Source organism: Gracilinanus agilis, chromosome 6 (assembly GCF_016433145.1).
Source record: "Gracilinanus agilis isolate LMUSP501 chromosome 6, AgileGrace, whole genome shotgun sequence".
Taxonomy (NCBI): domain Eukaryota; kingdom Metazoa; phylum Chordata; class Mammalia; order Didelphimorphia; family Didelphidae; genus Gracilinanus; species Gracilinanus agilis.
This window is the reverse complement of record NC_058135.1, coordinates 292215563-292227877: the sequence shown is the minus strand read 5'-3', so window position 1 is coordinate 292227877 and position 12315 is coordinate 292215563. Positions and strand designations below refer to the sequence as shown.

General features: G+C 51.2%; 1 protein-coding gene across 1 annotated transcript in view; it reads right to left on the bottom strand.

The window, feature by feature from the left end:
• LRP5 (LDL receptor related protein 5) overlaps nucleotides 1-12315 on the bottom strand; it is a 130889-nt gene that overhangs the window by 46171 nt on the left and 72403 nt on the right. Inside the window, exons 6-7 of the mRNA XM_044682058.1 lie at nucleotides 7710-8106; nucleotides 6076-6247 (exon numbers count right to left, since the gene is read on the bottom strand). Of these exons, the coding sequence (XP_044537993.1) occupies nucleotides 6076-6247; nucleotides 7710-8106 (569 nt within the window). The remainder of the gene's footprint in view (nucleotides 1-6075; nucleotides 6248-7709; nucleotides 8107-12315) is intronic.

Below are 12315 nucleotides of genomic sequence, written 5' to 3'. Positions count from 1 at the left end.
AGAGAAGGGGGGAGGGAAGAGGAGGGAAAGGGAGAGGGGAGGGGAGAAGAGGGGAGAGGAGGAGAGGGGAAGGGAGGGGAGGAGAGGAGTGGGGAGGATGACAGGGGAGGGGAGGGGAAGGGGCAGGAGAAAAAAGATGCAAAGATTCATGTGGAAGGGCATGAAGGGGAAAAGGGGCCATGCCAGTTTTGGTCTCCTCAACATTTCTCCCCTTTCTCTCTCCCCCTGCTCCCCCCAACATCTCTGTCTGTCTGTCTGACTCTCTTGTGTGTGTGTGTGTGTGTGTGTGTGTGTGTGTGTGTGTGTGTGTTCCTCTCTCTCCTTCTCCATCTCCCTGTCTCTGTCTGGGTCTCTGACAGCCACGCACAGGTAGCAATCACCTGGCTGTCGTTCATAAAGATTTTCCCAAAGCTGTTTGCGGCTCACGGATGACTAGATCCAGAGCACAGGCTTGCACCGAGGGGTTTCTTCCTTTGCCACCTGGGCCCTTTCATCTTTACTGAGCTGTCTTTCCCATCAGCCCTGGCTGGTCTCATCCTCGTTACAAATAAAACCACTGGGATCAAGCTGTGCCGTCCTGGCTGTAAGCGCCCCCCACGCTCCTCTGCAGGACGGGAGGCGCCTGTCGCCGTCTATGCTCCCAGGTCTTTGGCTTCCTTGGCGTCCCAAATGCTTTTAGTGATCAGGAACATGAACGCTACCGTTCTAAAGGAATCATTTCCTGAGCTGAACCCCTGAGAAAGATCTCCCTGCTTGCAATTTTTAGGAAAAGGCGATTCTGGCCGCCCTGGAGCAGAAATGAGGCCTCCCTCCCTGCCCCCACTCCTCAGTGCCTGGACGCTCTCCCGGCTGGTTTTGCTGCCCAGCTGTTCTGACCCGTCCTCTCCTCCTGACATCCAGCCCTGCCATTAGCACAAAGGCTGGAGGTCTAAGAAAGATGGCTCTGGCCTGCTGGCGTCATTACAGAAGCACAGAACTAAGGCGAGACCCCTGGTCAGACGGACACTCGACAAGAATGAGAACGGACACTCACCCCCAAAGATGGAGCGTTTCTGAAGAGGCCACTAATGAAGCATGCGCTCATGGAGCTGGGGCTGTGGGACATTCTCTAATGCAGGGCTATTTTCCAACTTGGCCCCCTCGTTTTACAGGGGAGTCAAATAAGGCCTAAAGACAACAAGTGACTTGTCCAGTATTCGTGGACTGTCAGATGCAGAGTGGGCATTCCAAGCCAGGTGCCCAGTCACCGAATCCACCCTTCTTTCCATCTTGGGCTCTAGGCAAGTTAAAATGGCCTTGGAGGGGGGTTCAAATTCTAGGTCACTTGTAACACGAGTCACAATTTCAGTGGGGCCACAGTGACCCTAAATTAGTGAGCACAAAGTGATCAAAATCCAAGACTTTCCCCCCCCCACCCCTGCCATATTAAAAGATATTTTATTTTTCCCAATTACATGCAACAACAACTTTCCACATGTTTTCTGAACTTATATGATCCATTGTTTCCCTCCCTCCTCTGAGAGATGGTAATTAGATTATGCATGCATTATCGTGCAAAACACACTCCCATATGGGTCGTTGTTGGACGAGAATACTCATGTAAAACCAAAACTCCCAAATTAAGCTATAAATAAACTCAAGTAGAATATGGTAGGCTTTCATCAGCAGTCAGAGATTTTCTTAACTTGTGGGAGGCATTGGGAATGCCTGCCAGTGGCAAGAGCAAATTCTCACAACACAGAGGGTTTTCCTATGCAACGTAGGCCCAACAGAGACAGAACCAGGTAGGGAAAGCCACTCAAAGAAAGTATTGACGCCTCTGTGGGCAAGGGCTGACAAGAATCCTGTCGGCCAATCGGAGACACTTATTCACCACTGCCATGTGAGGAGGTACCAGGTTCGAGGAGACCCAAAAGAATTAATTTCTTCCTCTCCTGAACTGGCTTCTGATCTGTTGAATTCTTTGGAGTTCCGGAGATATTTTCTGGGGAGAATTCAATCAATCAAGAGACAAACACTTATCAAATACCTACTATTCCTTGAGCAATGCAATAAATGCTGAGGCTACAAAGACTGTCTGTCACCCCTGGGCCAGGCACTGCCCCCCTGCTCCTGGTGGCTTTTGGGAAAGTGTGCTCATAACAAGTTTTTTCCCTGCATGTCTTCACTAATAAAGGTCCTTCAAAGCTACCTTGAAAATATCCTTATGGACCCAACCACCTGGTTCTGCCTTCTCTTGACCTCTAAGAGCTTCTGTTTTACTGAGGGAAACAGTATATAGATGCAGAAGGGAATACAATTATATACGGAATGCACAGTAATTGCTTTAATGGAGAAAGACCTGAACAGCCGGAGAGTAGGATCAGGAAAGGCATCTTTTGGAGGTGGCCACTTGAACCAAACTTTGAAGGAAGTTAGGGATTCTAAGAGGTGGAGCTGGGGTGAGAGGGTATTCCAGGCATGACGCTTGGCTAGGGGAAAGGCATGGAGATGGAAGATGGAATGTCATGTGGGAGGAACAAGTAAATCAGATGGACTGGACCATAGACAAGATACAGAATTATTTCCTGTTGTTATTATTGTTTAGTTAATTTTTTAGTCTTGTCTAACTCTCCTTGACACCATTTGAGATTTTCTTAGCCAAGATACTGGAGGGGTTTGCCATTTCCTTCTGCAGCTCATTTCATAGATAAGGAAACTGAGGCAAACAGAATTTAGTGCCTTATCATATCTGAGGCTAGATTTGAACTCAAGAAGAGAAGTCTTCCTGACTCCAGGCCTGGTACCCCATCCACTGTACAACCTGGCTGCCCAAAATCCTTTGGCTTTGGTTCAATAGACAAAAAGGTTTGGGGGAAAACTGAGTAAAGTCAACTGCATTTGATGGATTTTTGTGGGAAAAGATGTGAATGTCCCATAGTCAATAACTGATTACAAAATGGGACTCTTTGGGCCAGGCACTCCCCACTTTGCACCCAGTGGCTTCTGGGGAACCGTGCCCAGAGTAAGAATTTTCCTTGCATTCCTTCACTAAGGACGGTCCTTCAAAGCCACCTTGTTAAAATAGCCCAATGGGCCCGACCAGCCAGTTCTGCCTCCTTCTTCATCAAGTCTCTGAAATCTCAGGCTGCCAAGTTTAGCCCCTTTTGCCCCCACCTGGAAGTCACTAAAAGAATTTCCCACTGTCCCATCTGGCATTGCTCTGAGTTAATAAAACGGCCCATCCTGTATGCATGTGTTTGGGTGTAAAGTTTGTGTCCGTGCGTCTATGTGTGCGTGTGCGCCCCAGCCTCGTTTGGGGGGAAATGGACCACAAATCCGAATAAGTGGGGAATAAAAGCCCCGGAACTTGGCCTCCTGGGTGGTCTCTAGCCTGAGCCTCTACTTCCTCAGAGAATGGGAGGGGCTGATTCCTCGGCCCGCGCCCCATGAGAAGTCCCCTCAGACATGCCGGGATCTGGCGAGGCTGGAGAAAACTCTGCCGAGCACCTTGAATGGGAAGGTGGGCCCCGGCCTGCTTTCTCCTTTAAAGGCAATGTTCTCGGCTTTCAGCGAGGCACATTCCTGGCCCCAGAGCCAGACCTTCTCAGCTCATCTGCCCAAGTTTGCATAAGAGTCTCCCTGGGAGCAAACATCCTTCTGAGGGAGGGAGGGAGGGAGGGATGGGGGGACGGTTCCCCGAAAACCTTCTTTCTGTTGGCTGGATTCCAGGAGGCGGCTCCCTTTCATCCTCCCCCAAAGGGGGCCAAATTAGCAGCCCTGGGCTTTTGACAGTTTCTAAGACAGGCTCAGGAATGGTAATTATCACAACAGATGCGCTTATCTGGGAAGAAAACTTCTCAAGTTGCCGACCCAGGACTCTGGTGGGTCCCCCCCATCGCCAACTCTTAGATGGCTCGTCGGGATGCTGCAGGGCTGGGACGGTGCCAGCAGCACGGAGCTCGCTCGACCCACTGAGCGTCCCCACTCCGTCCCCCTCCCTTGAAGAAGGGAAGGTGCAGAGTCCAAGGGCATCTCTGGGGCGGCAGGGAGATCCCCAGCCCCGGGAGGGACTGACTGCCAGGGCTCCGTCTCAGGAGAGCCCTTCCTTTATCCCTTGAAGAAACCAAACCGGGAGGGAGCAGAGGAGGCAGAAGAGAGGATGTGATGGATGAGGGCGGATGGAGACGGTTCCTTCAGACTGCAGGGTCTCTTCTGTGCCCATCTGCACTAACGTTCTGGCCGGTTCTCCTCTTTCTTTTTCTTAACCCCTTCTCTTCTGTCTTGGGACCAATACTGTGTCTTGGTTCCAAGGCAGAAGAGCAGTAAGGGCTAGGCAGTGGGGGTGAAGTGACTTGTCTAGGGTCACACAGCTAGTTAGCGTCTGAGGCCAGATTTGAGCCCCGGACCTCCCCTCTCCAGGCCTGGCTCTCTATCCACTGAGCCCTGTAGGTGCCCCGGGCAGTCCTCTTCTGAAGCCCAGCTAAGGATCCTCGCCCCACTTCCCTTTGGAATCCACCAGGAGCCTGATGGGATTCCCTGCTGACCCAGTTTTAGCTGAAAACCGACAGAAAAGATTCTCATCTGAGCCGGACGTGCCCAGCAGCCACTGGCCACCTCCTGTGGGCTAGAAGGAAGTTCCTGGGCTTTCTAGTCTCTGCCACACACTAAAGAATTGAGAGGAGGGAGCTTTGGGGTCCCCTGGGCCTGCCTGCTGCCCTCCCCTCTGACTTCAAAGCAGCAGGCTCTTCTGCAGTCACCACCCGGACTCCCACCCTCTCATCACCACCAGCCACAAGTGCGAATCCTGCCCCGGTGTGAGCCTTTGACCGAATCCCTTCCTTTCCTGGGGCTTCGGCTTCCCCATCTGTCAAAGGACACTGTTGGACTCGTCCCCTCCTAGCTCTGATCTGCGCTGGAGGGGGCCAAGGAAACACCCAAATAAATGAGAATCACACAAAAGGGAACCTGAGAATGGGCAGCATGTGGAGGAAATGCACAGGGGAGTACCGTGAGCTGGGAGAGAGAGGCAGGAAGGCTCCCAGCCATTATCATTGTAATGCAATGTGGCTTCCGCTCAGCAGGAACAGCATCACCTGGCAGGCTAAAGCCCTCCCTGTGCGCCTGCTGTGGTCCCGCCTTTCCTAAAGTGACCACCAGGAAGCCCCCCCCTCCCCCCAGACCTTCCAGCCGCTGGCAGGGATGGCCACACAGGGAAGATCATGTCCGGCTGGCGCAGAGACCCACAAAGGCAGGGTTCAAGAAGAGAAGAGGGAGGCGCCAGCCATGCCGGACCCTGGGACAACCGAGGGGAGGGGGCTTCCCGGCAGAGGAGTGTCTCCTGGGCCTATTAACCGTTAATCTTTAGGACTAATAAGTGTGATTAATTCTATTCATGACAAAGAACTCAAGATTTCAGCCTGATTGCAGCTCCCAAAAGTCTCTTCCCTCCCCTCGACAATCCCCGAATCCCGGCAGTCCTTTCTGTGAGGACAAAGAAGCAGAAGCCAAGGAGATGCCCCTCCCCTGGGGAATGGCTGAACAAGGGGCTGGCGAGCTGCTGTGCTCCAAGGGCCATCGAGGGGACGGACGAGGGGACGGACGAGGGGACGGACGAGGGGACGGCTTCAGAGAAGCCTGGGAAGAATTGTCTCAACGGATGGAAGAGCAGCGGGGAGAGCGGACCACAGCGTGGCCAGCAACAGCAACGCTGTCGTGATGACCACCTGCGAAGGACTTGGCGAGTCTGATCAACACAATGACCCCCCCCCCCGGGAACAGGCTGCCCACCTCGGAGAGAAAGCAGAGGAGCTCAAGGGACACATCGGGGAGAAAAAATACAAGGACCAATGTGGGAATCCATGTTGCCTGACTACGTATTGGCTACAGGTTCCATTTTTCTTGTCTTCTCAAGGAGGGGAAGGGAAGAGAAATAAGAACCGAAAGGAAAATGACCTGGAATTCTAGTTAAATTAATCGATAATATGAGGGGACAGTAGAATGAAATAGATAACTATGTAAAAAATTATACAAACTAGCAGTTAGTTAAGTGACCTGACTCACTCAGAGTCGCCCACCCCCCGGAGAGTGACTCACCTCAATTTTGTCTGTCTTGGCGTCTCCCCAATAAAGTTTGCCTTCCTGGAGGTCTAGAGCCAAGCCATTGGGCCATCCGAGCGACGTGTTCACCAAGACTCTTCTGGCCTGTCCGTCCAGATGGGCACATTCGATTTTGGGGTTTTCACCCCAGTCTGTCCAATACATGTAGCTGAAAAAGAATCACACGCACAATTCTTTCAACTCAACAAAACTCGCCCCCTCTTAAGGCTAGCAATAAATCTAGAAGAGGCGCGATGGGTTGTATTTTCCCCATTTTACAGAAGGGAAAACTGAGGCTCAGGGACATCGGGCAACACAGTAAATATATATCAGAGGAGAGGTTTTTGACTCCCACCCCCTGGTTCTATGTGCTGCTCTATGATGCTGGATGAACCCAGGATGCTAGATCGAGGGCGCAAAGGGGCTTTGGGGGATAAGAAGTCCAACCCCCTCCCTTATCAGAGAAGGAAACCAGGACCAACTTGCCCAGGATCACAGAGCTAGAGGAAGGATGGGAACCCTGTCCTCTGCCTCCAGAGCCAAGGCGCCTTCCTCTGGACCCTGATGCTGATAAAGCGTGTTCATACCAACACTTGCTGGGAGTTAAGGATTCTCCCCATTTTCAAAGTGAGAAGACTGAGCCCGCAGAAGTGATCTGCCCAAGGACACATACAGCCACTAAATGCCAGAGCCAAGACTGACCTGGAGCCGTGCCCCATTCTGAGGCGGGCTGGGACAGGGACAGCAATAGGTCTGGTAGCCAGGCCTGGAGAAGGGATGAGCTCCCCATCCCTCTGGGGTAAACAAGCTTTTCTCTGAGAGCTGACCCAGATGCCAACGTGATGGCTAGAGATTCAGGCTGAATATTGCTGAGATACACCCCAATTTTCACGCCACGGGAAGCTTCTCCTATGTTGGTATCCGGCCACAAGCCACTCCGCTATCTTCATTCCCTACAACGTCTCCAGAGCCACCCAACTGGTATCCACGCCTTCCACAGCCTCGGCAATGGCCTCACTGGCGGGTGGCAAACAGAGGCGCAGCCCTGACCCAACCTCTTCGGAGTGGGGGGATCAGAGGCCCCGGGAGGGGAAGGCAGAATGGATGAGGCTTGGGAAGTCCGAAGAAGCTGTAATCAGAGAACCTGGGTTCAAATCCCGGCTCTGCTCCATACGAGCTTCATGCTCCCCCTCTGTAAGATGAGGGGTTGGACTAAAGGGTGCCTCAGATCCCATCCAGCTCTGGGTCTAGCATTCCGCAATCACAGAACGCTCGGGTCACTTATATTTGGGCTCCCAGGAGGCTTAGAGACAGGAGAGCCGAGTTTGGGCTAAATTGTGGGCTGATCTAGGCAGTCCGCCTGCTGCTTTGGGAAAATGCTCAGTTTGGAGTCAGGAGAAACGTGGGTTCAAATCCTGCTTGGAACATGAACTCCAAGAGTATGGGAAAATCAGTTCTCTCCTTTCAGCCTCAGTTTCCCCACCTGTAAAGCTGGGATGATCATTTTTCTAGCACCATCCTCACCCTACCTTGCAGCGCTAGGGGAGGTTTCGGTTCTTCTTTGCCCCTCCCCATTAAGCCCATTTCCTGGACACAAACTCGGAGCACGGAGCCCTGACCCGGAGACTCACCCCATCACAGGGTTCAGAACAATGGCTCGAGGCTCGTCCAGGTTCTCTGAGATGAGGATCTTCCTCGAGGTCCCATTCAGCCGCGTCACTTCGATGCGATTTGTGCCTGTATCGGTCCAGTAAAGATTTCTGGCCACCCAGTCCACGGCGATGCCGTCGGGGTCATTGATCTCCGTGTTCACCAAGGTCTGGGCCCCAGAGCCGTCCAGGTAGGCCCGGCGGATGGCCCTCACCTCATCATCTGTCCAGTAGACGTAGCGCTCCACGGGGTCATAGTCAATGGCGATGGCGTGTCTGATGTCGTCAACCTGCAGGATGATGTCCGTGAAGTCTGGCATGTCCAGGGAAATCCTGCGCAGATCCGTCCGCCGGGCGAGCAGCAGAACCTCCTCGGCTCCTAAGAGGACATGCGGTCAGTCAGGCCAAAGAACATTGAGGGAGGGAGGGAGGGAGGTCTAGGCACAACACGGCGGTCCCCACGACCCGCTTCGTCCACTTACTACGAGATCCTGGGGGGATCTCCTTGCCGTGTCGGGACTTAGTTTCCTCACCTGTACTATTTGGACACGACAGCCTCTAAGGCCCTTCGAGCCCTACATCTAGGATTCCATAAAAGAGATAAGTTTAATGGCTTAGCAACTGAATTGTACAAATTGTGAGGCAGTTTATAGAGGAGGAAGGGTGGTCGATACTGCTCTGGGGTGTGAAGGGAAAACGTGAATCTGGACCCAGATGGCGTGAGTTCAAAGGACCAGGGATATCAAGCTGGGTCTTTTTGACAGAAAAGGAAACTAAGGCAACGTGTCTTGACTTGATGCATATTATCGTCCTGCTGAAGGGGACTCATGCTGGGAGTGCCGGCTAGACAAGGCAGAAAGTCCCTAACCACACTCCCCTTCCCTTTTCCCCTTCCTTCTTTTCTTTCTTTACTTTCTTTACGCCTGCCACACAGAACAAGGCAGAAAGTCCCTAACTTCACACAGAATAGGTACAATGCCCCTCCTTTCTCCTTCTCTTTTCTGCACAAGAACAGTCCCCTCCATTGCCACCTACCCTGCCTCCTGGGCTAAATCTATCCTGCGACTTGGCTGGAGGTGCCACAAGGCTGATGGGGTTTTTTGAGAAGCGTGCAGGAGCACGGAAGAGAGTCAGGATTGGATTTAGGAAGGTGATCCCAAGCCAGGAGGAGGACAGGATTGGGTGTGAGATTGTGAGGAAAATGCTCCCTTAAAAGTATACTTAAACGCCTGCCTGAAGTCCAGCAGGTGCCTCCAACTGAATTATATCTCTGTTGCAGATGTCTGGCTTGCTGCTTTGTAATCTCAGGCTCATTTTTTTTTTTTTTTTGAGTCGGAGGATTCACATCCCACACACCACCCTCGACAAACTTGGGATTTCCTCTGAGACAGTGACCAAGTAGCTACGGACTAAATGACTCTCATCAGAGAATGAGTGAACTCAAGCTGGAGAAATACTCGGGAACCACCGAAGAGAGCCACAGCCTCTACCGTAGAGTCAGTCTCTCAGTGGTTTCCATCAGAAGATGATCCTCTGCTCCAGGTATCTCTTACACACGCAAGACCAGAGGATCTGTTTCGGAGCTTGGAGGTATGATTTCATTAGTACATAGGAATGTCCTTTGAGAATTCCTTGGGGCACACAGACACTATGTGGAAAGGGAGACGCAAAGACTGGAACCAGGTCTTTGGGAAGCTGAGACCAACTCTTGAACCCAGGACACAACACAGACTCTTCCTTCTTCTCTGCCTGGATGGAGTTTATGTAAAAGGAAGGTAGGTAGGACAGACCCAAGAATGCTAAAATGTGTATAGAAGGGGCTGATGGGACACCAAACATCAGGCTGGGGGAGGCTGCAACTGTGGATACCGAGAGGGGTCTGGAAGCAAGGAAAGAGAAATTTGGAGAAACACGCCCATGGAGATGGGAATTCAAGCTTCCTAACCACTTTACCTTTCCTAGCTCCTACGGGCAAAGAATATCCTCTCTTTTCTTTTTCTTTTTAACTCTTTCCTTCCATCTTAGAATCAATACTGTGTATTTGTTTCAAGACAGAAGAGTGGTAACGGTGAAGTAATAGGGGGTAAGTGACTGGCCCAGGGTCACACAGCTGGGAAATGTCTGAGGCCACATTTGAACCCAGGACCTCCCATCTCTGGGCTTGGCTCTCCATCCACTGAGCCACCCAGCTGCTCCCTTATTCTCTCTCTTGTATAGTTGGAAAATCTTGAACCCCTGGAAGTGCAATGCCCAAAATTCCTTTCTGAATTACCTACAATTCCTTTTGCCTTTCATATCCGTGCATTGTTACATGGGCTATATATATAGTCTGGGTTCACTCTGGCACGCTCTCTCTCTTCCATGTGAATCGAGTGGTGAACGTTCCTGTGTTCTCTAGCTCTCCAGTCAAATATTTATCAATCTTTATAAATATTATACTTTGGAGATGCTGAATATTAATTTTCAAATCTACACTCCTCCCAGACAGACTGATTCAAAGGTGGGACATCCTTGGGAAGAGAGAAGGTAAAGAGTCAGTCTGTTCCCCAGCCACATGCTTCAAGTGTCTTCCTGAAACTTCTTTAAACGTTTCACAGAAGTCAGGCTTCCTGAATGCATGGTATAATCTTGTCACTCGAACTCTGGAACCCCCAAGTTTGCCTCTGTCGCTTGACTTGGTCTTAGGCCGAACAAGGGATCAAGGCTCAAACGCTCAGTCACCCTTTTTGTCTTAGAAGTTTCCCCCATTGTAGCAGAGATCCATTCCCAGGAAGACTAGCCCCTGGCCGGAGCCATCCTTTTTGTATCCGATCGTAGTGGACCACTTCCTGGGAGCCGAGCCTCTTTTCCAGGTCAGGGTATGTTTGCTGTGAGCAATTCCCCAAAAGGAACCGAAGTCGCCAAGTTCTATTATTCTTGGGAGAATCCTCTAGCAGTGATTCTCTCAGGGACATCGTCCCCAGAGTCGGTGTGGTGTTCGGTGCTGGGCTCTGCGAACAGTAAGGACTTGTCTCCTTCCTGATCAAAGATTCGGTTTTATGACTACTCCAGGGGTTCTGTGTTTTTCCAGGTTGACAACTACATCTGACTACTTAATTCCTTGAGAAGGGGAGGGATGGAGGGAGAGATGCTAAATCACAAAGATCAGAAAGCAGCTGTAAAAATTGTTTCCACGTGTAATTAAAAAAGCTAAAATTCAATACCAAATTATAATTTTTTAATAAAATTTTAAATTTCAAAAGAATTCAGGCTTACCAAAACTTCAGAAGCATATTTTAATTTTTCAGACTCGAAGGATCTAGGTTTGATTTCTCACTATGCCACATACTACTACGGAACCAAACTCAGAAAAGATCCCGCTCCTCTCTTAGCCTCAGTTTCCTCAATACGTAAAATGGGAGAGTTGAGGTTAATGACCTTAGAGGTCCTTCCCAGCTCTCCATCCACAGTGTCCTCCAGTCACCAGGTTTGGAGCTAGAGGGAAATAGAGACCATTGAGCTAGTTATCTTACAAATGGGGAAACTAAGGCATGGAGACTCCCTTGCCCAAAGTTTCACAGCAAATAGAGGTTCAATAAATGTTTGCTGAATGAATGAACCATCCACCAACACTTAGTGCTCGTGGTTTGCCCCTGCTGGCCCCAAGCCCTCCCCAGAGCGCTTCATTCCCAGACCACTCACATCCCTCCCACCTCCTGGCCAGTGCTTTGGGGTTCTGGGAATTCAGGATTGCTTCTGCTCCCCTGACACTGACCCGGGCTTCCACAGCAGCTGCAAATACCAGCCTCTAGCCAAGGGTCAGGGGTGTGAGCACTTCAGGACATCGCACTGGGCAGCCAGGGCAGATTCCCAGCATTCGGTCAAAGGGGCTGCTTCTTATGGGAGGGACCCAGTCGGCCGGCTCCCCCTGCTCACGGCTGATCTCCTCCCACCTTCTCCCTTCACTGCCAACAACAGCAACAGCATCAGTAATTGAGATATTCTCCTCCTCTTGTGATGGAGAATGTCACAGCTGGGGGCCTCTCAGAGGTCCTCAGACCCACCACCTTCACTGGGTAACAGAGCAAACCAAAGCCCAGAGAGGGAAGAGCCTTGCCCCATGGCACACAGCAGAGCACGGATTCAATCCTTTGTCCACACTTCCATGTTCTTTGGAGAATGTAAGAGCCAGCCAGAGCTGCTGGATTGCGGAGCTTGGGAGGTTCTTAGAGGTTCTGTGAGGAAAGGCAGGGCCTGTGGCAGAGACGGGGCCAGCCTGGACTCAGACATCTCTGTTTCTGGCACAGGCTGGGTGGGTGATTCTGGACAAGTCCTTTAAATAACAACAATGTCCTTGGACTCATCTGGGGTGATGGAGGGAGATTCTACACCAAGAAACTACTGATCAGACAGCCTCCCCAACACACACACACACAGCTTTGTCAGGAAGGAAAGAAGGAAGGAAGAAAGAGAGGGAGGGAGGGAGGACAGATGGAACGGAGGAAGGACAGAAAGAAGGAAGAAAGGAAGGAAGGATGGATGGAAGGACAGAAGGAAAGAATGAAGGAAGGAAGGATGGATGGAAGGACAGAAGGAAAGAAGGAAGGAA